The sequence below is a fragment of the Bacidia gigantensis genome (genome assembly GCF_019456465.1).
Source record: "Bacidia gigantensis strain McMullin 20006 chromosome Unknown contig_74, whole genome shotgun sequence".
Taxonomy (NCBI): domain Eukaryota; kingdom Fungi; phylum Ascomycota; class Lecanoromycetes; order Lecanorales; family Ramalinaceae; genus Bacidia; species Bacidia gigantensis.
In genome coordinates, this window is record NW_025408613.1 from 1,378,469 (window position 1) to 1,405,823 (window position 27,355).

Sequence of the window (27,355 nt, forward strand, 5' to 3'; positions counted from 1 at the left end):
ACTAGTTTCCTAAATATAAAAATATTATAGGTTTTTAGCTATATACTCTTTTAATATTAAAGTAGAAAATATTTAAATAGCAGGTTTAAAAGATTTTAAAAAGGGGACTTTTAACCTAGAATAAATAATATATTAAAAGGAGTATTTAGTATTTAATAGTAATAGTTTAAAATTTAGATATTTAGAAATTAGATAATAAAATAGTTTAAAAATAAAGCAAATTTTAATAAAGAAAATAGCCTCTAATATTAAAGGCCTAGCGTCTAAAAGTAATAAAAATAATATTTAATAAAATTAGAAAAAGTTATAAATAATAATAAATAATAAACGATTACAACGCTAGTAAGTCCTATATAGGTTTACTAAAAAAGTAAGACAACTTAATTGGACAAAGGATAGTATTTTATCTAACTACTACTACAGATAAATATCCCAGCTGTGCTAAGCCATTTAGCGCCCTCGTCCACAGAAGGCAGCGCGGTTTCAATTCCGCGTTCTGCTTTTATGCCAAGACAAAGCTGCTGCGCAGCTTTCGCGAGCTACAAACATCGAACGCCTCTGCTCTCTGGACAAGGTAGGTGACTTAGGTGTTGTGATTTTGAAGGTCTGGAAAAGAGCTGGTTCGGATTTCAGTCTCAGCCATGAAGGTAGTCCGAGGGTCGGTTAGTCTGAACGTGGCCAAGCCAAATCTATAGGGGCAAAACGGGGGGTTGGCTGAGCTGCGAAAACCCGCTTAAAGGAGCCCTCCAGGGGCGCACACCCCTAAACACACGCGCTAGAATTCTATTTGGCGTGGCCACGTTCAGACTAACCGACCCTCGGTCGCTCTCGATGGAGCCAAGATCGACAGGGACATATTCTATCATAGATGAGCTTTCTGAAGCTTTTCAGGGCTTTTTGACAAACATTCGGCAGTCTTCCGCTACTCATTGCTGTATGTTTCTGAGAAGTCATGCCTATATTCCTCCTCCCTTCTTTCGATGGGCATCGAAACACGATACCCCCTGAGTCTGCAAATCATGCGTTATTCACATACAAGAAGAATAAATGTTCTGCAATTGCGGCGACCATTCTCAACTTCCAAGATGATTTGCGATGAAACAAAGTTGTACATATATTTTTAGTCCTTCCAGAAGACTTTCTTGTGGACGCCCCCACGTTTCCTATTATCAGGCTAGACGCTCTACATTGTTTGGCAGATAGTACATTCAATTTCATACCTTGAGCCGATATGTACCATCCGTTTCAATGCTATCAAGTCCTATTCGCTTCAAACACGATAGCATTATCGGCTTGCCGACTGGATTTATCTCATGATGAGAAGATCGGAAAATGTGTGAATCAGATGATCTGATCCTCGCATTGACCATTGTGCATTGAGGCCGCCTGATACCAGGGTGGCCACTTGCCTATGTCATTTTTGAAGTAAGTCTGCAGTACTGGCTTTGTACTACCTCTGCACGAGCGTCGAGGTGGGGGTTTCAATGGTTTCATCTAAGAAAAAAGCATCTTCAGCTAGAGGCTCAGTGACTGTGTAACGTTCGCAACAGGGGAGTTTAAATTGAGGAGACATCTGACTTGGCTAAACGTATTTCGGTGAGGGGGAAAGTGAATGTTTGGTTAGCATGTTCGTTCCACTCCTTCTAGCGATCATGACCAATACCCCGTTGTCATTAGCTCTATCTAAGTCCCAACACCACGCGACTGTGTCACCGAAGTCGTACAACGAGCAATGTTGTACGACAACAGGCTGCGGTCTGTGCTACTTTGCGTTATGATAAATTTGAGCGGGATCCCTTTGATGGTGTTTTAACTTTCACCACTGCTGAAGAAATTACGAAGAAGCTTGACAATCAAAGTTCACTAGCTCATCATGTGTAGAGTTGCAAAAATCACCTGGAAGCATCCTGACTGCTTCGGATGTGAGGATTACCAAGTCTACGAGGAGTGTGGAAGGGCTCCTCAAACTGACAAGGAAAAATTCAATTGCAATCCTGGGTACAATTCTTACTGGAAGTGCGTTGACTCTATAATCTAATGATTCACAACCTCAACTGACCATAATTCAGAAAAGATCGAATCAACAACAACGGCCGTTGCAGTATGCTCCCATTTTTTTTCTAAGCAATCCCTACCCGAAAAGCCCAAATCTAACAATCACCTCTTTGTGATAGATCTTCATAGCTGGCGAGCCCATGATCTCGCACTCCCACATGCCCAATCCGCACTCGAAAGTGCGGAACGCGCGCTGAGCAAATGGAATCGTGCTACAGCTTACGAGCCTCGCTGGGCCTTCGAGGATAGGGTTGATTCTGCTAGAAACCGCCTTCGCGAGTTGAGACAAGGACGCGATCGGGCCAAACGTTCATACCTGACATATGGCAAGTCCACTCCGAGTGGGCACTAGATCAAGGCGTCCGTTGAAGGAATCCTGAATCAACCAGGGAAATGCCTTTCGACCTACACTTTACATGCTCTATCTAGTGAAGCCTTGCTTGAAACTTGCCTGCGAGAATAGGAGATGGTGTCACATTATTAAAGTAACTACAAGTCGCAATTTTATTTGGAAGTGACAGTCCTGGGCAGCTTTGAATACATGACATCACTCCACCCCTACAGCAGATTCAAATTCTATACGCTGAAACTTGTTAGCAGGCACTCTATTCAAGCCGACAGTTACCACATTCCATGCTTGTAATCATCTATTGTGCGGAAATTTGTCGTGATTTAATGTGCATATCACCCCTCATTCGATTGCTCTTTGGTCATGCGAATGGTTTATCTCGATGTATCGCCTACTTCCTCATTCATAGCCTTCAGTCGTTGAGATCTTTGCAACCTCGAACTTGGCAAAGGGTGCATTCTGTTCGAAACAAATTTTGGGGATTGACTTCAAGCGTCTCAAGATCATTTCCTTCGGAGGCTGGATTGGCTGCAGGTACATACATCCAGTGCACTAGCGTTTGATGTTCGTTTGCAGCAGTACTATGAGATTTCAGGTATCTGTCATGCACCTGTCATGACTTCACAGGAAGAAAGTCTTTGACTTATATGGACTTCAAGTTTGCGATTTCAGATGACTCGGTACGAGGGCAATGGTGATATGCACACTTTGCTCCCATACATGTTTGGACCATGCATCACCTGAGCGGCATCATTTGATGAAGCACTCGGTACCCATTCGCTTATCTACGGGTTCAGCTCGTATTGTGTGATTATCCCTTGTGACATGTCCTCCACAGGAGCGAATGAGAACAAGTAGATGCCTTCTAGGTCTTGGAGACGCGGCCAAGAGAAACATATAATCTTACCCAGCCACTTTGTCCCGCAAAACCCATACACAATCCGCCGCTTTGGTATGTTTATTGGGTGACCCGAGAGTCTAAGGAGGTTGTCCGTATCATCATTGCAATGCAGCATGCATCGTCCTCTTGCCATCGGACAATAATTTGCTGCACCTCCGGCTGCGCTTGCTTCCACTACAAAACGTCATGAATTCTCGCTCTTCTCCAAAACTAAATCTAGGATTCTTCCTAAGCAGAGCAAAGCACAACAAAAGACTTTTTGAACTACAAGATCAACTATGTGTATTGTCATGAAAGTAACATGGGAATATCCCAGTTGCTTCGATTGTAGAGTATGCCTTGTCGAGCGATGCGACCATTACCCTGGAAGTGGTAAAGAGGCGTGGCATTGTTACCCTGACGATGATCCCAAGTGGAAGTGCGTGGAGCCTCAATGCCTTATGCATCTTGTTGAGCTGACATAGTCCCAGGAAACACCCCAAAAACCACGATTCAGATAAAGGCCCCTGCAGTAGGCCCACATCCAGATCTCCCAATGTTTGCTCGTGGGAATCATGAAGTCTAACAGCTACATCGAGCTAGATCTGCATTATCTCGAACACAAGGAGAAGAAGCTTCGGCAAGCGAAAAGAGATCTGACCCCACTCCAGAATGAATTCGATTTATTCGAAAAGGCACTTGAGTTGGCCAAGAGAGAATTTGCGGTGGCTGACCATGACTTTCGATCCGCAGGGAGAGAGTTTGACTCGGCTGATAGAAGGAAATCAAGGCTGGCTGAGAGGAATCATCTCAATTCGGCCGATAAATTGGAATTCAAACAGGCTAAAGTTGACTTCAAGAACGCCCTGCGGAAACTCAACAAAGTTATGGATAATTTCGACTCTGCTGACCAGGAACTCAATAAGGCTCGAAGGGAAAGAAAGATAGCTCGGGATAATTTGAAAGCGGCTCAGAAGACTGTCTATGTTGCACAATACAAGCGAAATTGGGCAGCCAAATACTACCAAAAGTTCGGCAAGGCTGGTCCAGACGGGTGTAGGGCCACGCCCTGGTCAAGGAAGATCGAGGATGATTAGGAAATAGTAAATCATTAGACCATACGCACTATTGTAAATATTGATCAGTCTTGTACTTTAGACTGCTGCACCTGTCAACTAGTAGCTTACGAAAGCTAATGTGAAAAATGCATGCCTATGAAACAGAGAGGCCCGGGACGTTATTGACCCCGTTTAAATTCATGATCGATAGGCCTATCAAGGAAAAAGTCCAGATCGAGTTTTCATGCAGCCCAAGTTTAGGTTTGCTGATTGTTTCCCAACGTTGGTATCGAATCGAGACACACACAAGAGTTATCAACAGAAAATTACCAAGATCATCATTACGAATAGAGTGCCCATGATTTAAAACAATATAGCAAGAGATCAGTGACTTCTTGACCAGAATACAAGATGCAAGAGATCATACAAGAAAAACCAGCAGCACCCCTACCTCGGCATATAACTAACCCAATACATCCTGTCATCGCAAAAATCACAACTCCCCTGATCCCCCCCATTCTTCTTCTTCAACACTCTCACCACTGGTCCCTTACAATCTGCCTCCCTGTGAACATTCACATGATCGAACCACGCATGCCCCGCATAATCCTCACCAAAATCTACTCCCACCCAAGCCGTGTTGGGTGTCCAATTCGTGCACGAGTTTTTCTTTAAATTGGGGCTGTCGCCGGTACATCGCCCACCGCGGCTGGAATCTTCTTTTGGGTAGCGATCGCCCGTGAGACCTTGGTCACTAGTCGCGGTACAATCGGGGTAGATGTGAGCGCCAATCCAGGGGAAGGACCAGCGTTTTTCGAGGGTGGCCGTGTGGTTGGAGGGGAAAGCTGATGTCAGCGATAGCGCTGCTATGGACACGATGATGGTAGAGAGCTGCATGTCTGCGATACGCGAGGAAAGGATGACCGAGTTTACGGACACTGAAAAGTCTTTGAATATATTTGAAACAAGGAGCACTGAATGGATGACTTTAGAAAATGGGAAGGCGGGCTCTGTCTTGATATAACTGGGATGTTATGCTAATAGTGAGCCAATCCCAAGCACAATGCTCTAATTCAATCATTCTATTCGAGGATTGCCTGTGGAAGGACAGACAAAGAAACCCGATTGCTTCTTTGACTCACAAACTCCACGATAAAGCGGACTTATTTGGACAATCATTGATTCTTGGCGTTACTGAACGAACATGGAGAGCTCTGAAAACAGTACATGCATTCAATAGACGAGAGCACGAGTGGAATTCGCCTCACTTCGGGGTACTTCACTCCAAAATTCACCCCACTTCTGAAATGACCACCCCAATGACACTCTTTTAATCAACACTTTAGACACTAAGAAAGCCATAGATCACAGTCTGCGCAACTGCTTTCAAAAGAGCATAGATAAGTGCGCTGTTGTTTAGCCCAAGCGAGTGTATGCTCGTGTAAGAACTCATCCCAGAAGCAGGATTCCTAGTATTCACACTTTGACTAAGAAAACGGTCATCGCTATGGCTTCTTCACCCGACGCCACCCCACGCCTAACAAAATTAGAAAAAGAATATCGCAAAGCGTATGGGGACATAGGTGTCAAATGTGAGCCACACTAAACCAAGATCGAGTCTTCACACTGTGTACATACTCACTAAAATCCACAGACCGCATTGACAAAGTCCAAAAACTCTACATCCAAATGCTCGACGAACGAGAAATCGACGGCATCGCCCGCATCAGAGAATGGCACGAACAACAGATCTTAACCATCAAGCAAGACCTTGACAACAGCCGTGACGAGTGGACGAAAGCGGTCGAAAGCTAAATGAGACGGCTCGCGAATGCGCGCCGGAGCAAGCACTTCAACTAGCGAATCGAGAGCAAGAAATTTACGAAAAGATGGATGTGAAGAGGAAATGTATGCGCTACGAGTTATTCTTGGCGCGTTTTCGCACCCTGATCTTTCAGAGCCGTGTCACGGAGGCTGTGAAGATCTATTGCTGGGATCAGAAGACAATGACGGGTGAGGAGCTGTGGTGAAGACTTGGTAAGGGCTGTGATGAGTGTCTGTGTCACGATTGCTGTGGCGGTGGCAAAGTAGGATACTTAGCTTCAGACATGTGTTACTGTGGGAATTTAGTGGTGGGTATAGAAGGAGCGCTGTTCTCTGACCGTTCCGTCTTCTCGTATGATCATCATTATCAAGCAACGTTGAGACGTCGTTAGACACTCTGAAGATATGATGATCTCCTTAAAATGCTTCAGTGCTTCACAAGCCGGCGGTTTGCCCTAAGCCTCCGTAGATTCAGCGTCCGAGGAACGAACAAATCAACTTGATTAGGTCTTCAAAGTATGTCTGGTCGGATCACACACGAAGATCAATTGCGAATTGCGAGATATCTGATCTCTCCCTTGCGACGACGCCTGAGTGGTACGTAGCTAACAAATGTCCCCCGCTGTAACAATTCACTGCGTGTGTTTCGTGAGGGGTACGGGACGACCAGTCATCATACCTTTGCATTCGCTTCCGCGACAACGCCTGCTTCAGACCAAGTGAGCAAACACCAGCTATGGCTCTAGGTGATGAAGGAGCACGGAAGACGTAAGACCTTAAATAGGCAGCCTCCTCCAGAACTCTGCAACAAAGCGTCTTCCGTAAACAACCTTCGATTCTCCCTTTTTAGTATTCAGAAAGTATGGACCACATTTCTATGGACTCGCAGCTTGCTACGGAACTCGAGAACAAATATTTTAAAGTCTACGCAAATTTGCAAAAAGCTAGACGTCACGGCGCAGCAGAGCGTATTGCTCAAGGTTAACCGCTTACCCCAAGCTTCAGCTACTAACAGTTCGACTAAAAGGCAATCGCAGACATCATCGATCAAATGAAGAAGATCTACGAGCAGATGGTCACGGAAAAAGATACAATTGGCATGGATCACATCCAGCAGCAATATAAGCGACAAATTTCAACCCTCAAGCGGGATAGTAAGAATGCGATTCATCACTTCGCGAAAGCGGCGGATTACGGCACGAAGGCGAGGAAGGAGAAGTGGGGAGCGGAGGTTCAAGAAACCCTGTTATTGATTTTACTGGATGCCAGGAGAGATGTGATACTGAAGTGTCATTTGCGAAGAGACGAGGAGGACCTACAGTCATTCCGAACAAAGGCCCGACATGGGAATTCTGGCTGGAAACGTTTTTGGCTTTGGGTAAGAAGAGGGCGCCTGAAGAGGAAGGAAGGTCGAGTGGACAGTCTACGTAATGATCTTGTCCGGTGAAAGGCCGTACATTCCTGACGCTCTTCGAAGCAAAGAATGTTTGTACGAACGCCCCAATTTAGAATCACTAGTTGATGAAAGATGGACAAAGAGGTTCGGGTCATCGAAACACAAAATGGCATCCTTTGTTCTCCATGACAAGATAGTCTGTTTGCTGAAAACTCATTTGATCACTGCATGAATGCGGAACTCTGAAGCGCATTCCCGAGCTTATAAATTTTAGATCGTTCAATCAGACCGGTAGTATTCGAGTTTGGCACGATCTCCTATCGCCATATACCAAGAATTCATGTCGCGACAACCCCTGTCTCATCTACAGCCAAAAAATTGCGCTTGTGACATTGAATTCGCTGCATCTTAGGTCCGTAGGGAGTCCGAAGTGGTACAAAAGAAAGGTCACGCAAGCCACGGAGTATCTTCAGCGAAACCATCAGCCGTCCCTATTCACCCCTCATCTCTACACTATACACTTATGAGTGCGTTGCCAACATGTACATCCATGAAGGGGTCATTCGGCTCGAGACAGAGCTCGAGAAACAGTATCGCAGAGCCCGCAACGATCTGCGAAAGGCGCGACGTGAGTACAAAGACGACAAGACTATCGAAGGTGAGTCCTGGACCTACTTCCCCTGCTAATCGATATATTAACACAGTTGGCATGCACAGATCTCATGACTCACATCACAGCAACTTACCAACAAATCCTCGAAACAGAAGATTCCATCTCCATCGACCATATCGATAAACAACACAGCAGGGAAGTCCCATCGATCCAGCGCTCTTTTGAAAAACTCGATAACGAGTTCAGGGAGGCAGCTTTGATTCTCAAGGAGGCGCAAGATCGCGAATGCAGCCGGAAGGAGAGAGACCCTCTGTCATATCGGTTTGATATTATTTGCAAGTACAGGATCGAGGCGATGACACAGTTGGGGGATGAGCTGCAGCTGCAGAGATTTCGTAAGGAGGCCCGTCGCCAGTATCGCTGGAAACGTTTTCGGCAGTGTTTCTTTGGATGGCTTAAGACGAAGGAACCCAAAGAAAAGGCTTCTGAGAGAGGGCAAGAAGAAGAGGTGAATCTTAAGTCTCGTCCATAGAACTCTACCTAATCTCCACACCCTCCTTCTTCCCCCCTCCCCCCTCATTCCAAACACCCAGATCCCCCCCGCACATCCTACACACACCCCCCATTTCCATTCAACGCCCTCCACTCCGCCGTCGTCGCAGCATCACGCAGCATTACACTGATGATACCCGCCCACCTTCTCATTAACGCTCCCATCCCCACCCTGCACAAACAACTGCTCCCCCGCCCCCGCATCCGAGTTCGTCAACACCGCACAAAATGGGCCCGGCAGCCACGCCCCCTGGGCAACACCATCAGCATCCTGCTCCCGCACCGGCGTCTGGAACACCACAATATCCGGCGTGATCGTCCCCACGGCATTCGGCTTGCCGTTGCCATCAAGTTCCGTCGGCGCTATGGTGCCGGGGTACGATATCGGCGCGTAGAGTAATACGCCATCTTCCCACTGGCACCCCTGGGCGGGTATCACGGTGTAGGAGGATGCGACCATGGAGAGGGCGAATTCGCGCGGCCAGCTTGGCGCTGGGTCGGCGATGTCGGATTCGGTGTTCTGGTTTGTGAGGTAGTATTGGTACCGCGTGCTTGCGCCCGACTGAACGAGGGAGATCGTGTTGGCGTCCAGGATGTGCGCGGTTTCGTTGGCTGTGGCGCAGGTGATCCCGTTGGCGGGGATGTGGCTTGAGGGTGGGTTGGTTTGTTGGGATGAGGAAGCCGTGGATGAGGTGGAGGTTTTGGGTATGGCTGGGGGTGGGGGTGCTACGCCTGGGTGGGCGAGGGCGAGGGTGGGGAGGGTGGAGAGGAAGAGGGGGAGGAGGGGGGTGGTGGTGAGGAAGTGGTGCATCATAGATATTCGTGAATAAGGCTTCAAGGCTGCGTACTGCGACTGGTTCGTTGTCTTGCGATGGGCGTTCCTCAAATGGACGAGCTGGGGAGTTGATATACAATTGTCTCGGGTAGAAGAGCGCATGTCGCAAAGTCTGTTTTGAGGCTGAAACTACGATGACGGGCTTTATGTTGAACAGGACGACCAACTAGTGTTGGAACACGGACGAGCTGCTTATAAGCCAACACCGGCTCGACAATGCTCATTTAATTCAATTCTTCAGGCGGCTTGTTGCGCAGTCACTCCTCGCTTGCGTGAAACGCGCAAAAGTGATTCTGCGCTGATAAGCCATTCCATGTCAATAATGTGTGCAGAACACGGAGATCATTTCCCCTCATCATCGTAAAATCCTAAAGATTCAGCTTTGGAGAGTTGAAGATCTGCTTCATCTTTCTCAAAGATCGATGTACGTTGCTCGCAACCTATTTAGGTCTCAGCGGCCAAGATTATGTCAGGAGATCACTCGAGGAGTCCAACAAAGGGGGTTACTCCATTGACTGTCCCTCCTTGCGTCTCATCATCGGCTGCCTGCTCGTTGAGGACGAGAACTCTAAAAGCTTGTGGACCACTAGGCCTGGTCTGCATCAGAAGTGGCGGTGGGATCACGTTCTTGTGGTCTACACGAGCTTCATCATGTACCATGAAAGAGCGTTGCAGTCGCGCTCAGCTGCTTCTTTAGTGAAAGCAATTAAGAGGGTCTTGTAGCACAATGATGAGTTTCCAATCCCTCGTCTCGAGCAGAGGCGTCTCTGACTGAATTGCAGGATGGGGGCCTTGAAGCCGAAGCCGATGTTTCACTTGTGAATACGTAACATTTGTTGTACTACATAAGCAAATGGTTTGAGCTCATTGGAGAAGCACCTCGAACAATCTTTCTCCAAGAAGAACATATAAAGCGTGAAGTCCTCGCTTTGTTTCTGCAATCCTGTGACTTGCAATCTACCGCACTGTCAAGTCTTTTCTGTAAAACATTCGACTTTTTTCCTCGAGTAAAGGATTCTTGGTTCGAAAGCCCTCTTACCTGAGCTTTACTTCACAGTCTCGATTGGGATCATCATAGTATCATGCCCAAATCGTTTATCAATGAGATGGCGGAGAAATCTCGCAGCACTTCACCAGATACACCTCCCCCCAAATGGGGCATCACGGAAGGCGCAGTAATACAAGAAAGTGAGCATTTTCTCAGATAAAACTTATTAAACACTCACTAATGAGCATTGAAAGTCCTCGATCAAGTTAGGCGATCTCAGGCTGAGGATCTCGAGAAAATCGCAAAGCTACAATGTGATGCGGATAAATTGGTGGAGAAAGCGGACAACGTTACTGAAAGCATTGGGAATGTTGAGCGAGCAGGATTTTTGAAGGGGCTGATGCCTAGAGCTCGGAAAGAACGAGACGACATTATGCGCAAGGCAATCCGTCTGAGGTGCGAAATCAAACTTTTGCAGCAGCACGTTGAGAGTCTGAAGCAGATAACTGCAGTTGATGGTGGAGAATTGTACACCAAGTCTTTGCGTCCATGGTCGGGTGACAATGCAGTACATGAACATGAAACTGTTGAGCATGATCATTAAGGACTAAGAATACGGTACTACGCTGCATAGTCTCGGTAGTGAAACGACCCTGTACCTAATTGCCTGATATGAAAGATTTAGGACGTGGAACATCAATGACCCAACATTCTGTGAACAAGGTAAGAACTTCGAGGTTTTCAGGAATGATAAGATGTCAGCTTTCTTCTTTGTGAACAAAACGAATGAAGAGCTTCACGACATGGCCGAGTGAAACTTCGCCCAATTTGCCACGGTATTATTGATCCAATAGCTTCTGTGAAACCCAAAGGGGCTCTCACATTATGACCGGGCAATCAGATACACCGCTTTGAATCACGCATATGTTTGAATCATGCATATGTTGTTGAAACCAACTACGACCGCAAATCAACAGCCGCGCTTTGCTGCTTCCAAAGCGTAGCGATGGAAGAGACCTTGCGAACGGAAGTTCTCATTCACCATTAGAAGCGTCTACGGCCGAGTTTCAGGGCACCATCCTTGGCATTGAAGGCGTTGTTTCATTGGGTTGGACTTCGGAGTCTTTGTACGACATGAACAAAGGATTGAAGGTCTTACGTCTAGTTTGGAATATTTGTGAGAGACGGAATTCAGGGAACGGATATAAAGGATGAAGTCTCTCTTTGTCTCATTTCGTCACTAGCAGCTCATTCAATACCACATCACATTTTCACTTAATCACTCAGTCCCTATTCTAGCTGGCCTACCCCCTAATACGGACGCTGCCCTACGCAAAGATCCTTGGAAGATCTTCAACAGTCTCTCGTGAGATCATAATGGCAGAGATCTTTGCTGAGGCCCTTCATAGACGTCGCGCCGCCCCGCCAAGCGTACCCACAGCAGCGTCAACCGCGAAACTCGCTGCGACAAGAAATCAACGTGCGTCTGAGGTCTAGAATGGGAATGTCTGTACTGCCTGCTAATATCCTGTCATAGTCATAGATTATACCAAGTTTGAAGAGGCAAGTCGTCTCGAGGAGAAGGACCGGCTCCAAGCTCAAGCAAAGATACTAAAGAGGGAAGTGGACGGGCCTTGCAAATGGATCAAGATGCTTGAAGAATTACGACTCTACAAGTTGCTGTCGTTGAAAATTCGGAAGAAGCGTGAGGCTGACCAGCAGGAGCTGGATGGGATGCAACGCGATATTAAGGATTTGGAGACAAAGATTGAGGGTCTCAGGCAAAGTAAAGAGCGTTTTACTCAAATCGGGCAATAGAAATGCGTTGGTGAGACAAAATTGCAGGCACCTCAACATTAGGTGTGACGTACTTAATAACAGTTCCTATGATTCAGATGCGGGTTGTCTGATCATTAATTAAGCAATATCATTCGTATGGAGCTATTTTCCTCAATATCTCTAAAGCCAGATGATATCAAGAGTCTGCTTAGGTCATAGCAAATTTGGAGCTAAAAGCTGTTCTCACATATGACCTTGCGAACCGAAAGTGCTCCTTCATCATTGGAAGCGTCTAAATCTGAGGTTCAAGGCACTATCCTTGGTATTAAAGGCGTTGTTTCACTTGGTAGAATTTCAGGTTCTTCGTACGACATGGACAAAGCATACGAAGTCGTACGTAAGGCGAACTTCGCATAAAGAGCGAATGTTCCTTATCTTCTTTGCTCAAAATTAGCAGTCTTTCGCCAGATTCAGAATCTGCCACGCAAGCACAAATTCCAGCTTAAATATCCTTCTACCGACGCTGGCCCGCCAAAAGGCCCCTACACGATCCTCAATAGACGTCCGCCATAGATGGAGACACATACAAATCGCGAGCACTTCAAGGATGCTCGCGCCACTCTAGTACAAGAATTCTGGGCAGATTCAGGTGTTGACACTAAGAGGATGAAAGTCGATTGTGAGTCCTCAATAGAGAATCCGACTTCTTCAATATCCGCTAACTAGCCTGATTCTCGATTGTAGTCAAAGAGTCCGTCAACAACCGGAAAGTAAGATATGTGAAAGAGCTTGACCCACTCCAAGCTCAAGCAGAGGAATTGGAGCAGCAGGTGAAGAAATATTCCATTTTCAAGAAAGTCCTGTCGTCGGATGTTCGGAAAGAATATGAAGATACTCAGCGGAAATTGGATGAGGTGAAGCGCAGTATCAAGGGTGTGCAGGCACAGATAGAGGATTGTAGGGAAGGGTTGGCGTTTTATGATCGGCTAATGAGGTGCTGAACGAACATAGCCGGCACTTAAAGCGCAGTCTTAGTCCGCTCAAAGGGGCTTTTCAATAGTTCAGATTCGAACTGTCTGATCATTGATTGAGCAGTATCAGTCGTATCGAGCCAACTCCTTGATGCATCTATAGAGCCAGATGGCACTACGGGTTTTCTATAATTCAAAGCAAATGGAGAGCTCAATTCTACCCTCCCATGAGACCATGCGAAACATGACAGAAGAACACCATCTAGTTTCTCTTTGAAGGTTTTCGAAGGACTTTGATGCACTCGAGTGGACACTTAAAGACGACTCATGCTCTTCATGACGCACATTTCGTGACTGCATCGGAACCACCAGTCACAGCAGCCTCGAGCCGTGTGTCTTTGTAATTTTGCGAAATAGACTGGTTTCAAGACAGGCTACCCGGTCTTCTGTTCTGGTGATCCAGGCAGCTTGGAATTGGTATGGAACAATTGAGGTTTCGCTGTTTACGCCATACGAGCTGGAGATACGTTGAATGGTTGCGTGATGTACGGATATGTAATTTGCCTCTGAGGTGTATAAATGAGCGCTTTGCCCTGGACTTTTCTTGTCTTTTTCCATAATTCTTGACCTTTTAAAACTGCGCAATCTTACACAACCTTTCATATTAAATTCACACAATCTAAATAATTTCATATCAAGTGCCTTCCTTGCTAAATGCTTACCATGAAACACGATCTTGCATACTACGGTAAGTGATCTTCAATTGTAAACTAAATATGCTGGCTCACTCTTGCACAAGACTTCGACAGTGAAGGCAACGAGTTATGCCATGGGCAGAAATATTTCCGTCAAGCGATCATTAGCAAGCGCACTGAGCTTCCAAAATTGGACAAACCAATGGAAGAAGCAAAGGCGTTGATGAAGAGATTGAGGGCGAAAGATCCAGAACTCAACGGCCCCTATTTTTTCCAGCAACCTTGGGAGACGGCGGAGCTTGCTTGGGTTAAACTTCGAGACGAAAGAAATACGATGAGGAAAGAGTTGGAAATGGACGAGTTCAAATTGAGGTTTCGATATAAGGAGGCATTCAATGAGAAGACGGAGGAGTTCGAATGGAAAGAACACAGTGAGCAGGAGCTAGCTGACATCGAAGAGAAGGGGCACGGACACTGCGGTATGTAACCATACACTGTCCATAAATATCAAAGATTTACTTAGCCAAGGCTAACGTCAACGTACCATTTAGGCTGTCAAGATTATTTTCAGCGGAGAGAACACGGTTTCAAGAGACAAACATACAAGTATTTGATTCCATACTGTCCAGGGACCAAAACACGCCGCGAATACGAAATGATGTTCTGCCGGGAATATGGGGAGCATTTCAACTTCAAGACCCGTCGCTTTGAGCCCCTGCCTTCGAAGGATAAGCCTCTGCCTTCGAAAGATAAGCCTGTGTCTTCGACTAGCAAGGCCTTGGATTCAAAGAACGAGGTCGTGGACTCGAAAAACGAGGTCGTAGATTTAAAGAACGAGGTCGTGGACTCAAAAAACGAGCCCCAACCCACATACGACAGTGCGACTTCATATTCGGCCTTGGGAGTATGTGAAGCGTGTATGATGAACACCAATATTGACCGCCCGCCTTGTCATTTATGTGCGAAATAGTGTCGTGTACATATCTGCCGAGTACAACGTGCAAAGCGCGTGCCTATGAATGATTGATGACCTAGAAATTGAATACATATTCCTGGTGGAGGATGGCGCACATCAAGAAGCATTGCACGTTTGTGTTGAGTTCTCACTGGGTAGCGAATCAGTCGCTCGAAAGCCAATGCCCGGTCAATGAAACTGGTTCACAGCTTCAGAGATAAATGAACCTGTGTTGAATCTTGCAGTGGAATTCCCTGTCTAAATGATGGAGTAATTGAGCAATCAAGCAGGTTATTTGGACTTTGGGAGTAAAACTTAAAACGCATGGAATGAAACACTGCTTAGCATGGCAGTCTCATAGTGTGTCCCCATAGACTCGGGCTTGGTAGAGAAGGCGTCTAGGCTTCACGTGCTGGAACTGATGTTTCACTCGTTTCAAATTTATCGAAGGAATCTGTCATGCTCAGCTCTGAGTTGACAATTCAGGGGAGACTACTCTGAATGAGGATGTATAAGTATGACCTTGGTCCTGGACATTTGATACTTCCTAAACATTTGACAGGAATTGACGTTACTCAATATCACAGCTTCCCACACTTGAGATATACCGTTCATCACACATCAAACCAAAAACATTCGCTGTAAAAGATTCATAATGGAGCAAGATTACAAAATCTACCGTGAGTCGCACTCATAGTACAACATCTGTACATATACCTAACTGAAACTAGTGCGTTACCTAGAAAACGAATCGATGGGATTGACCGACGACCAACTCAAGCTGCGAAAAGAGGTGATGCAATACTATCAAAGTTCAGATGCAACGGAGGGTGGTCGAATGCTCGAAGTAGCAGAGGAGAAATTGCGATTCCGGTACAGAGAGAAATTGAACAAGGAAACGCTCGCATTTGAAGAGACCGGGTTGATCTTCGAAGAGCGCGCTTCTAGAGAAGATGTCGGGCACAAACACTGCGGTAAGCTACTACGCGCACTCTAATATGCACATGATTTGAACCACTCATCGCTCATGTTACTTGCAGGGTGCAAAAGTCTAGATCAACAGCGCAGTCATCGCGAGGCGCGAGAGTCAATCAAACAGACGAGCGCTGACCTGGTGGCGAAGATTGTAGCTGATAATGAAGCATGGATGAACTTTCAAAGGGAGCTGAAGGTCCAAAAGGAGGCTGGGGAATATCGGGACGAGGCGTGGAACGCGCTCTGGCATTATCAGAACTGTGTGGAAGATAGAAGAACGGCGCAGAAGCGGTATGATGAGGAAGCGGAGCAAATACGTGTGGACTATAAAGAGGCCCTGAACAAGGCGACCGGCGAGTTTGAGCATCTGCACTCGGACAAAGGTGGTTCGTCAGAGTCGGTGGCGGGGAGATGCGAGATGTGCTCCATGGATAATGGGAGTGGTGGTCCGCCTTGCTATTCGTGTTCGACATAGTGTCATGATACGTATGCCCGTACGTCTGCCTAGTACAATTCTACTAAAACTGAAAGACTTCTAGATCATACAATAATCAATCTCCGAGGGAGAACACAAGCCTAGACGGCGCGGAAGACAAAGCTGCCGTATGTTTCATTCGGTGCGCCATAGTCCAGACACTCGCATCTTGTGGACCACTCTCGTATTTTAGGGATGAGAAATTTGAGCAATCATGTAGACTGCTTGATGTTTGGGCACTGTTCCTGAGATGAAGGATTGAAACAATATGTGTATGAGCAGAACTGGGATCTGCTGTCCCAGGCTGCATGAAAAGCCGCCCTGCCTTTTCAGTTTCTTGTGTTTCCCGGCGATTATCTACTATTACTACGGCTGACTCTATTTTCGTCATCCACTGATATCAGAACAAATAGTCACTATGGCGAAAGCTGGACATAAACAGTCAGATAGGCCACACCCCGTACCACATGCTGACTGTGTACAAGATAGCTGACATCGAGCTTCTGCCTAGGCTATCGGGGCTTGCAACTAAATCTTCACTACTTGTACCTCCATGTGAGGATTAGAATTGCTTACTCGATTGTCAAAGACAAGATTGAGATTTGCGAGGAAGGGAAGAGAAGTGTAAAAGAGCAAAAGACCAAAAGATATGGCATAGTGCTTGCGAAGGCTCAAAGTCTTCAAGCATTCAGAGAGAATATGCGGAGAACGGAGGTGAGGAATATCATGACCTTAAAGAGAAATTGAGAACAACGTTCGGGGAGAAGTTCAATGAAGATACCAAGAGATTTGAGGCGCTGGAAAGCAGCTCAGATGTAATGCTTTCCTCGGTGATGGGATAATGTGATGATGTAAATTAGCATTGAGGAGGAAGACCTGCCTTAGAGAACCCTACAAAACTTGCTAGCATCCCTGGGACTCGAGCAGAGAGACGATCGTTTGAGTCCTCAATAGTATTGGTGGTGAAGCGAGCCGAAGATGGTTTCAAAACGCCGAAGTCAGAAAGCTATTGCGTGTTTTCGCATGAAGGCAGTATGCCTGATACTCAGGAACCCAATGTCACAAGGTCGTACTTGTTTTGTTTTGACACCTGAATGATACAAGCAGTTTAGCAATTCTAACTAATCATTGAGGTGTGAGTTGTATCACCCGAGACGAAAAAGGTGAGACATTACCTGTACGACCAGAGCTGGAATCTACTAATGAAATTCCATAAAGACTGGCTCAGTCCTCTTCGTTCTTCCATGCTCTGAAATATTTCTCCCGTCGCACTCAATTGAATTGATCCTAATCCCAATGTTGCTGTAACTAAATCTGTCTTCTCATCGTCTCCAATACCTTCATATCAAGCATTCGCTATGGCCGAAGCTGAGCACAGACTTTCAGGTCAGTCGCACTACCTACCCTAAATTGTCTAACAAACACTGACCTCACACCTAGACCATGATCTCATTCAACATCTCACTGAGCGCTTGCTCCTCCACTTCCAAGTCGTGCGCGCGTACCGCAAGCTGAAGACAATCATCGACGAATGCGACAGAAGGAAGAAGAAGAAACTGGAAAATCAGAAGGATAGGGATTATACCAACGAGCTTGTGAGAGTTCACCATCATTCTAGCTTTGATGAGAACAGAATTGCATGGGCGCGAAAGCCGTTCGATACATTGCGCGAGGATTTGAGGGTGAAGTTTGGGGAGGTCTTTGTTGAGAAGACAGGAAGTTTTGAGCATGAACGATCTGATTCGAGTGTAATTTTAGGCCCAGTAAGAGGGTGATATGGAAGATGATCAATAAATTTGAAGTGGAATACTTGCCCAGGAAACGTATCTGCTAAATCCACTGCCTTGCCTATCTGTGGGCTCAAGAATTCAATTTGCAACCTATGGTCATAGTGATGAAACGGCACGAGATGACTTCCAGACGCCGCAGGCTGGCAGCCGTTGTAAAGCTATGGCGTGGCGATTAGGGAAGATCTCACATCGACTGGCAATTTTTGTTTCTAGTCTGTTAAATCTTGCGAATGACACCGCACCAGACGCCTACGGTAGACAAGCTTCCCATCAGCTAATATGTTTAGAGCGTCAGGACTCATCTTCGAATGGACGTGTACGTCCGATCTCGTTCTTTGGATGATACTCGCGACCGAGCAATTGTGTGAGATCATGGAGTTCTGACCTTATAGTCTGAGACATGGTGATGAAACGCTGTCTGTGCGGAATCATAGCTCAGATTTGCCTATACCTGCTCCGCTTCTCTATTTTCTGAGATACTCAATCTTCATCGGATTCTTCAGACTCCTCGAATTATCACTGATATAGTCTGGCTTCACACGTCAATCCCGGTTGGTATTCTGGAAGCAAAAAGAAAGGCATGCCTCAAGAAGAGTACAAGGAGTCATGTAAGCTTCACGACGCATTCAAAGACCGTTCCAGTTACGATTTTGCGGAGTGAACACTGACCAAGATCAAGACTCATCGAGGTATACCCTTCATCCTCGCCACTTGCACCTTCGTGAGAGAGTCAAAGAGGCGTACGTGTACTGGCAGATATGTACACACGAATCCAAAATCGAGATGTCAAAGCACGATTGGCACTACTGGAGAGACGTCAGTGCGGAGCAGGATTTCCGAGATCCAGATTTGGCTTTCCATCCTCGTATTGGACCGATCTTGGGTCGGCTTGGAAAGGCGGAGAAAGCCTACGATGACCGTAAAGAGGAATTGAGCAAGGAATATCAGGAAGTGTATGTTGAAGAGACGGGCGCTTTCGAGCGGAAGGGTTTAAGCCTAGTGCTGGATGATGGTCAGCGTTAGTCAGAAAGGGATGGGAAGCCTACGATAGGATTAAGGGAGTACAGAGTGGAGGCACTGCTATCATGTCATAGGGTTCTGGTTGATAGAATTAGCCTGCTCCGATTGTGAAGTATTCGAGGTCTTACAAATGCTATGAGATATGCTTTTGGAGTGAATTAGTTTGACTTGTATCTCATTGCTCTCTCGATAAAGTGACAACAGTCTTTTCGGTGCAAATGACTCCTGGGCTGCAGCACAGCGGTGACGGAATGTCTGGTGGTCAAGATACCACTCAAGACACAGGCGTTGCGCTTCTCATCCTAGTGAGAATCCAGATTTGGATTTAGGCATCGTCAAGGCGTAAATGATGTCTTGTTCTACTTCGATAAAGATGGCAAGTGTACGACATATCCAACGTCTCCAACCCTTTCAGTGATCGAGTGAGATAACGTTTGATTGAGACTAGAGGGTCAGGTTTGACAGACTAAACTCGATCAACGTAACTGATGCGTCGAAAGAACGGGTCATCGATCATTTCGTCCAATTGGTGTGGGAGCTGTACAATCAGGCAGAAGCGCCAAGCTTCTGCTTGATGGCGGGCATCAAAAAGTGCAACATATTAGATTACACAGTCTTGAGCAGACTTCTCCTCGGTGCTAGACTCATAGTTGCGAACAAATCGAGACAGTGTTTAAAATGACAAAGAATGTCATGGCATTAAAAGTTCTGTATTTTCGATAAGGTAATGCTATGATTATTCGACTCTGATTTTCTCACCAGTACCTAAGATTATCAACACCAAGAGCTAGTCATACCGACATATTATTCCGTGCTGCCCACCACTTTCATACACGTCGACTTCTCTAAAGCATAGCAAAGGCCCAGACGGAAGACAACGCTGCAATGATGACAGCATTGACAGCAGTGATCTTAGTACCAGCACCAGTGAAAGCAACAGTGCTAGTCTCGCTGCCACTAGCACCACTGGTAGTGCTCGAGCCACTGCTACCAGACCCAGACCCAGACCCAGATCCAGACCCAGAGCTAGTAGAACCACCGGAGCTCGACGAGCCACTGCCAGACCCTGACGACCCACTTCCACTGCCGGAAGATCCCAACCCCGAAGACGACGACGAGCCAGAGCCAGAAGTACCAGTGGTCGACCCACTGCTGGACCCGGACGATCCACTTCCCGACCCCGACGACGAGCCCGCCCCCCCGTACTCCCCGGCAACCCCGCACTCGCCGTCCCCGACCCCGTCCCCGATCCCGACCCCACGGTCCCATTCCCCGCATTCACAAACACGCCCCCCTGCACACTCTTCCCAGCCGTACTAGTCGTATTGACCGCAGCCGCCTTATACGCCTCGAGGGTATTCTTCCCCGCCGGCTCATTCACCACCATACTCATACCCTTCTGACAATGGGTTCCCGTGGTCTGCGCGCAGAAGATCCAGATTGGTTTCGTATCCTTGACGGTGACGACGAAGTTGCGGGGGCCGGGCCCGGCGGCGAGGGGTACGAAGCCGGAGAAGAAGCCGGGGTCGAGAGCCTTGCAGGGGGCGGTGAAGGAGGATTGGACTACGCTGTGGTTTTTCGGGAAGAAGGAGAATGTGAGCGTGTCGCCCGGTAAGGCGGTGACTTTTTCGGGAGAGAAGCGTAGGGCGGCCGCGGCGCCGACGGTGATGTCGAAGTTTGTGGCGGAGGTGAGGAGGGGGAGGAGGGGGAGGAGGAGGGCGGTGAGGTACATGGTTGGTTTGGGTTTGGTGGTGGTGGTGTGGATTGGTGGTGTGAGGTGGTGGTTATTGAGTGGTTTGGGCTGTGGTGGTCCTGGTGAAAGCGAGTGGGTTTTGCAACAGAATACTGATGATTCTTTGGTTGAGCTTCCGGACTGATGCAGAGGTACTTCCGTGGGACTCCAGGACCTTTATAATCATACCGGACCGTCCAGGCTTGTTGTCAGCAATGTAGCGTATGATTATTATTGATACCCCAGCCCGCTAGCAGGCTGTTCCTGAGCGTTGATTCCGTCAAGCCTCTCAGATCTTGTACCAAAGTAGCCATGCGCGCCGTTGTTGTATAAAAATACTCCCATCCAATCATCTGTCTCGGTCGTCAGCACTAAGGACGAAGCGAGGTCGCACTACGCCTGCAAGGGCGCTGACGAAGCCTCCAACGAGGTCAGCGCTAGCCTTTAGCGAATAGCTCTATCCTGGGAGTCCTGCAGGAACACGCACATTCCGAGATGAGGTACAATCTCGGTATCCTGACTTGTTGGTGGGAGGACGTCGTTTGTGACAGTGGCGCATGCGCCTTGCACAATCCTTCGCCCGAGTACACGGCTTGATAGACGTTCCAGAGCGTCAAAACGTTGCATTGCTGTCCTTCCGTCCGTGATATTGGAGGGCTGGCCACATCACTGTGGCAGTGGAACAGTCAGCTCCCGCAGACATGGGGCCAGCTGACTCTTAGCCTTAGAAACTGGCCTCGGACTCGCCTTTGCCAGCAATCTTGCACGGTGGGAGTGGCGGGCGGCGCACTAGACTGTCGTCGCACCACAGGGCCATTGTTTACAAACAGGACTGTGCCATGTTGGGCGTGGTCTTGGAGACACATTGTCTTCATAGGGACACAAAGAATACGATAGCTGATGAAAGTACGTTCTGTAAGAAGTCACAGCTGTCGCTCGTTGACCCAATTCTATCGTGCGGTTTGGGTCGTGTCATCTTCTTGTGGTCACATCCATTCGCTGAGTGAGCCGTCAACATTACTCTTTCTAGGACAGATTTGCGGCGTACAGTACGGATTCTTTCGAGATCGCGAGCTGATTGATATGGGCGAATCAGCTGCCCAGCACCCCCTCGATCTGCATTTTCTAGGGACCTGGATATCAACGAAAGCGTCCAGGCGTATGGGCGCTCTCCCAAGCCCGAGTGTGGAGAGAAAAAAACAGGGGCAATCTCGCTTGGTGTTAAGCGAGATCCTCCAGGTTGACATAAGCATATATTCGCCAAAAGTCCACTCCGATCACTTGTTTCACATTTTTCAGCTGGCATATCACTAGCATCGCTAAGGATGAGGTCGTCTGCAAAGCCATGTCGTAGAGTAGAAGCGTCTTTTAGATGAATTGCCGACTGTTGTGGTAGAAAGATGGAAATGGTGTTGCTTCGCATGACAGACCTTGTCTTTATAGGGAGAAGAACATTTCCCAAGATCATTTCAAGGACAAGAAAGTCATATCTCGCATCTGCATCCGAGTTGGAATCTATCGTTCTGCGCTACTATGAAGTCCAAATTGGGTATGGTCACTGAGAAACGCGCAGTTGAACTAATTCCCTAGTCACCCTCAGAGTTTCATTCCAAAAAAATTAGTTTACCAGTCTCAATTTGTACCGATTGCTGAAGATTGTAGGATTTGTCTGCTAGGTCTGGACGACACTCACAGCACTAAAGCTATGAGTCTGATGGCCCTCAAAGATATTACGTGCGTAAGCTGTGCGTAGAAGGCTGAGTCTATTGTGATACATGAAGATACACGCTGAGATTTGTTGCCTCCTGCATACCTTGATCTCTATCGACTCTGTTCAGTGGTATCGGATCCTGTGATTGTAATTAGACGATATTCACGATGAGTAGCCTTTGCCCTGCCGTGAACATTCGCGGCTTGAATCTGAAACAAGTATTCCAGACCTAGTGGACCGATATGAGTCTTCCACACTCATAGTGTAGATGAGAAAAAGATACAGCTGAAAAGTTTGGCCCGAATTCTTGTCGGAAGAAGATTTGTAATTTTAGCTGCAGGACAAAATTCCAACATACCAGTGATCATCAGCGCATGAGTCAAGCCACCCACACCACGTTTCGTGTTCTAGGTCGCATTCATGTCCGCAACTTTCAGAACAATCTTACCCCTGACTCTCCCGCTCTCGACGACTTCCATGGCTTCTTTCCCCTTTTCCAGATCATAGACTCCTGCAACAACTCCTCTGACCTTCTTCGCAGCCACCAAGTCCATGATCTTGGCGAGTTGCCCTCCATCCGGCCTCACAATAAAGAACTTGAACTCGATCTCTCGCTCTTTGACCTCCAGCGCAGCTTTCTCGCCATTTGGTCCACAGTCCTCCAAGCCCATAGCGAGACTGACAGCTCTGCCTCCCTTCCGAAGCACTTTCTCGCTTAGCGCCTAACAGTCTTCAAGTCAGCATCGCTCGACCAGGAACACGCCCTCTCTTTTCTCTGAACTAGAATGCCCAACCATCAAAGACAGAAACGAGATCCACTCACCTGCACCAGCGTCTCCTTCCCAACCGTATCAACGACCACATCCACGACCCCGAGCCCCTTCTTCTCAAACCCGTCCTCCAGGTGCTTACACTTCGTATAATCCACCACCTCATCAGCGCCCAACCCCCTCACGAACTCCTCATTCCTCCCACTCGAGCTGCCCACGACCCAACACCCGGCCGCTTTCGCCATCTGCACGACCAAGACCCCCACACTCCCCGACGCGCCCGTGACAAGCACCTTCTTCTTCCCCTTTTCAAGCCCATCAAACACCGCGTCCACCCCTGCGTGCTCGAAAAGCGCCTGCCACGCACTCAACCCACTAAGCGGCACCGTGGCCAACATATCCCACCCCTTCCCCTCACCACCCTCCTTCCCCTCCGCGTCAAGATCTCCCACCAACCCCACCGGCACACCCGCCATCTCCCCCTCCTGGGCAACGACCTCCTCGGCCGCCGCACCCCCGCGATTAAAAGCCAACAGGCCCACCACTTTATCGCCCACCTTGAACTTCGTCCCTAGTTTCCCCGCCCCGCCATCAACCTCACCCGCGGCTGCAAAAGTTGCTTTGACGATGCCAACAAGATCATGTCCCGGGATCGGCCCGGCGAGTTCCGAGAACTGCGACGGCAGCAGCGTTTCGGACCAGGTCAGTTCGTTGTGCGTGAGGGCTGTGTGGGTGACGCGGATCAGATATGTGACTGCGATGCTGGTCGTGGAGGGGGGGGGGAGGGGGATGGCGAGGGGAGGTGTGCGGAATAGATGAGCGCGGATGGCGGGGGGAGTTTGGAGGGGAAGGAGAAGGGGGCTGTGGAGGAGGGGGAGGATTTGAGGCCAGGGAGGTGGAGGGCGCGCATTGTTATTGAGGTTGGTTGGTCGATTGGAGGGATGTTGTGAGGCTTTTTGTGTGGTGTCGTGGAGGAGAGGAAGATATTGGAGGTTGGTTGGTGATGGGGGATGGGGAGGGAAGGGTTTTGACCTCGGCGGAGAAGGGGATGCATGTCATCATCTTGCATGCATCTGGTTCCGTGGCTAATGCACTGACGTGCATGCAGGCAGCTATTACATTCAATTCTCACAATTAGGACAGGATGATCGTGTCGTCCCTACTATGGAAAATATGAAAGGATTGTAGGCATAGACGACCAAGGGACCTTCTTCCCCACAAACCCAGGCAAAAATTAGACTTTTGGCGTGCAGTTCTAGCGCCGCACTAGAAACGCCACAGATCTTTGCTATATATAGACACTTCCCTACAATGGCTGGAGCATCAACTTGTAATGCTCCAACGCGCCTTTTAAGTGACTCCACAAGCAACAATCTTGCGCACTCACCAAACAGGAAATCCTAGAAGCTCTCCTTACATCCCGTCAAAAGGTACCTTACCCCAGAGGACCACAAAATCAGATCAATACTAACAAACACCAGCCCCCGACCAGCCTCCCTGCGACCTCTGGGATCAAGATGCCCGCCAACCCTCCGTACACACAAGCGGAAAAAGACTGGCTGCTGCTTCAGTACCGGTGGACGCTGGGAAAGCCTTGTTTTGCATGTCCACCTATCTAGGTAGCGATCATCAATCATAGCTTGCCATCCATGAGCATAAGTCATGCTATCGTCAAGTACTCCCTCCTGAACACATTCTCCTCCACGTCCTCCAAACCCTCCCGATTCATCAACACAACCCCCATTACAGCAACCCTGCTACCTCCATAATTACCCGTCACAGTCATCGAAATCTTATCACGGTCATTCCAGTCCGGAAAAAATACACACAACGCCAAATCGTACGCCGGGAGTGAAGGCGGCTTAACCGGGCACCAGAAGAAGTTCCATGGCTGCGTGAATTTAAGGTAGCCTTCACACGTGACCATCACCTGGTTCGATGGTCCAAAGACATCGATGCAGATCAAGCTGGTGAATTCGTGGTAGAAGCCTTGCACCTGTAACAATAGATGATATCAGCTCGACATGGAAAATGCAGGAGGATAAAGGGATGCAAAGGCTTACAGCTAGATGTGCGTTGCGAACCCGCACATAATTGAGGGGAGAAGCGTGGTTGGGCCTGTGACAGTTACCTCCAGGTACCCCGATCGGTGCGGCCACGGGAGCAGCATCGTCTCTTCGCTCAACCTGGGTGGCAGCAACCTCACTCTGCTTTCTCAAGACTACTCCATAGTCTGTGACAGGCTCGTCGTCAATGCTCCCAGAGACACTCATCCAGATTGGGGTTTTGTCGACGGCAGAAGGGAAATATACCGCTAAATAAAGTCTGTAATATGAAGGTCGAGAGGTTGTCACTTCTATTGCAAATGGTGTGAATGGTGGTCTGAATGTCAATGGGCCAGATCTAGAAGCTAGGAGATGCTCGCCTGGGTTGAACACGTCGAGGCAGATGAGACTCAGTGTATCATCGTAGTATCCAGAGACCTTGAAGCTGTCAGCTTAATACGTTCATGGATTTTCAAACGTTTATGACACTCTTACAGATATTTGGGCTACAGGTACCGGAGTCTTCTCGATGATGTAATCACCGAATGAGGGGTTGCAATTACCTCGAGCTGCTAAGTGAGTAGAAGCAGAATCTGCATCCGAGTCTCTTTTCTCCACTACAGTCTTCGAAATTCCATCATTTCTAATCGGATAATCTAGAAACTCAACCTGGCGACCCAAGTAGCTTCCTGTTACGTCCACGTCAATGTCGTGCTGATCCAGGTGATTTGGGAATCTGAAATCAAGTTGAAGGTGATACACGTCACGATAGAGGAGACAGACCATAGGCTCCCAAGGATCCTGGAAAATTAAGGAACCTTCGCACGTCTCGAGATAGGCTGAGTCAAGCGCATATATGTCCACACATAGGTCTCCGCTTGAGTCTGTATAATAACCGCTCATCTAGTGGGCATATGCTCAGAAGAATTTTCGTTAGAGGACCACTTGGTGAACTCACCCAGAAACCTGCCTCAAAGAGAAAGAGAGCAGTAAACTCGTAGGCGCCAGGCGGCGTTAGGCAATGAATTTCGAGCTCATTGCTTCGCGGCGCAATCATGGCATCATCCCTCTTTTCCGTAGCCAAAGCGGATATCTGGCTGGCACCGCGAATCTTGTAGCCTTGGACCGCCACTTGACGGTTCCTATAGATTCCAGTAGCGTCCATGAAAATGATTCGACGATCGTTGTGCATGGGAAAGTAGAAACTGATTTGTACACGATATGGCTCAACGGTAAGCGTGCACCAAAATCGCGTCCATGGCGCTGCGAATTGCAGAAGGCCAGCACAAGTGAGTACATGCTCGGCGCGCGAATCGTACAGACTTATGCAAAAGGAGCTCGTATCGTCGGCATAGTAACCAGCGGCCTTTATATTCCATAACAATCAGCATTACCGTATACTGGACTGGAGGTCAGCCTGTCCTCACATCAAAGCCTGCCTGGTCGAGTAAGTAAACAGTGAATCTGTATGCGCTGGTTGATAGACCGCAGTGGTCATGAGCTTGCCGATGTAATGTGTCGTTTGAGAATGAGAGAGGTTTCAGGACCGTAGGTAGGGCAGCTGTGATTGGGATGAAGGGCACGAGCAAAGCCCAAAGACGCCACGGCCATGTCATTTTGCCATTCAATAGCATCAAACAAGACGGGTGCACGGACAGATCCGCGGTCAACAAGATGAAGATAAAAATATCGAATGGGATTTCTCATCGATGATCATGGTGAAAGCGGAGTGCGGGCTTTCCACAGGACATGTCTCATGCAGGTTGGATGCGCAATACAAGCGTCGCATCTAGGTTGACTTGACTCAGGGCAGGAAGGTCTCATTAGTCAAGACTTGACCAATTGTCTTCTCGTGGGTGCAGAACAAGCTCTGAAAGTTTATAGAAG

At 47.9% G+C, this 27,355-nt stretch overlaps 11 protein-coding genes across 11 annotated transcripts; 9 read left to right on the forward strand and 2 right to left on the reverse strand.

Moving 5' to 3' along the window:
* Window positions 1-3,859: 3,859 nt before the first annotated feature.
* Window positions 3,860-4,381, forward strand: KY384_000797 (uncharacterized protein; the record flags this gene model as incomplete). Its single annotated transcript, XM_044809331.1, has 1 exon — window positions 3,860-4,381. The coding sequence occupies one exon, from the start codon at window positions 3,860-3,862 to the stop codon at window positions 4,379-4,381; it is 522 nt and encodes a 173-aa protein (XP_044665318.1).
* Window positions 4,382-5,849: 1,468 nt separating this feature from the next.
* KY384_000798 (uncharacterized protein) lies at window positions 5,850-6,157 on the forward strand (the record flags this gene model as incomplete). The annotated part of the gene is made up of 2 exons (XM_044809332.1): window positions 5,850-5,934; window positions 5,997-6,157. 2 exons carry the CDS (start codon window positions 5,850-5,852, stop codon window positions 6,155-6,157), a joined length of 246 nt encoding a protein of 81 aa, XP_044665319.1.
* Window positions 6,158-7,028: 871 nt separating this feature from the next.
* On the forward strand, window positions 7,029-7,613 carry KY384_000799 (uncharacterized protein; the record flags this gene model as incomplete). The annotated part of the gene is made up of 2 exons (XM_044809333.1): window positions 7,029-7,146; window positions 7,204-7,613. 2 exons carry the CDS (start codon window positions 7,029-7,031, stop codon window positions 7,611-7,613), a joined length of 528 nt encoding a protein of 175 aa, XP_044665320.1.
* A 489-nt stretch (window positions 7,614-8,102) lies between these two features.
* KY384_000800 (uncharacterized protein) lies at window positions 8,103-8,707 on the forward strand (the record flags this gene model as incomplete). The annotated part of the gene is made up of 2 exons (XM_044809334.1): window positions 8,103-8,220; window positions 8,280-8,707. The coding sequence occupies 2 exons, from the start codon at window positions 8,103-8,105 to the stop codon at window positions 8,705-8,707; spliced, it is 546 nt and encodes a 181-aa protein (XP_044665321.1).
* A 132-nt stretch (window positions 8,708-8,839) lies between these two features.
* Window positions 8,840-9,538, reverse strand: KY384_000801 (uncharacterized protein; the record flags this gene model as incomplete). Its single annotated transcript, XM_044809335.1, has 1 exon — window positions 8,840-9,538. The coding sequence occupies one exon, from the start codon at window positions 9,536-9,538 to the stop codon at window positions 8,840-8,842; it is 699 nt and encodes a 232-aa protein (XP_044665322.1).
* A 1,106-nt stretch (window positions 9,539-10,644) lies between these two features.
* KY384_000802 (uncharacterized protein) lies at window positions 10,645-11,365 on the forward strand (the record flags this gene model as incomplete). Its single annotated transcript, XM_044809336.1, has 3 exons — window positions 10,645-10,750; window positions 10,805-11,087; window positions 11,236-11,365. 3 exons carry the CDS (start codon window positions 10,645-10,647, stop codon window positions 11,363-11,365), a joined length of 519 nt encoding a protein of 172 aa, XP_044665323.1.
* Window positions 11,366-11,927: 562 nt separating this feature from the next.
* KY384_000803 (uncharacterized protein) lies at window positions 11,928-12,368 on the forward strand (the record flags this gene model as incomplete). The annotated part of the gene is made up of 2 exons (XM_044809337.1): window positions 11,928-12,030; window positions 12,088-12,368. The coding sequence occupies 2 exons, from the start codon at window positions 11,928-11,930 to the stop codon at window positions 12,366-12,368; spliced, it is 384 nt and encodes a 127-aa protein (XP_044665324.1).
* Window positions 12,369-12,902: 534 nt separating this feature from the next.
* On the forward strand, window positions 12,903-14,965 carry KY384_000804 (uncharacterized protein; the record flags this gene model as incomplete). Its single annotated transcript, XM_044809338.1, has 4 exons — window positions 12,903-13,008; window positions 13,074-13,286; window positions 14,100-14,474; window positions 14,547-14,965. 4 exons carry the CDS (start codon window positions 12,903-12,905, stop codon window positions 14,963-14,965), a joined length of 1,113 nt encoding a protein of 370 aa, XP_044665325.1.
* A 640-nt stretch (window positions 14,966-15,605) lies between these two features.
* KY384_000805 (uncharacterized protein) lies at window positions 15,606-19,213 on the forward strand (the record flags this gene model as incomplete). The annotated part of the gene is made up of 7 exons (XM_044809339.1): window positions 15,606-15,630; window positions 15,694-15,924; window positions 15,991-16,321; window positions 16,465-16,542; window positions 17,779-17,786; window positions 17,841-18,163; window positions 18,947-19,213. The coding sequence occupies 7 exons, from the start codon at window positions 15,606-15,608 to the stop codon at window positions 19,211-19,213; spliced, it is 1,263 nt and encodes a 420-aa protein (XP_044665326.1).
* Window positions 19,214-20,098: 885 nt separating this feature from the next.
* Window positions 20,099-20,825, forward strand: KY384_000806 (uncharacterized protein; the record flags this gene model as incomplete). The annotated part of the gene is made up of 2 exons (XM_044809340.1): window positions 20,099-20,412; window positions 20,522-20,825. 2 exons carry the CDS (start codon window positions 20,099-20,101, stop codon window positions 20,823-20,825), a joined length of 618 nt encoding a protein of 205 aa, XP_044665327.1.
* A 2,235-nt stretch (window positions 20,826-23,060) lies between these two features.
* On the reverse strand, window positions 23,061-27,084 carry KY384_000807 (uncharacterized protein; the record flags this gene model as incomplete). Its single annotated transcript, XM_044809341.1, has 6 exons — window positions 23,061-23,375; window positions 23,477-24,147; window positions 25,555-25,906; window positions 25,964-26,371; window positions 26,427-26,834; window positions 26,896-27,084. 6 exons carry the CDS (start codon window positions 27,082-27,084, stop codon window positions 23,061-23,063), a joined length of 2,343 nt encoding a protein of 780 aa, XP_044665328.1.
* Between the last annotated feature and the right edge of the window lie 271 nt (window positions 27,085-27,355).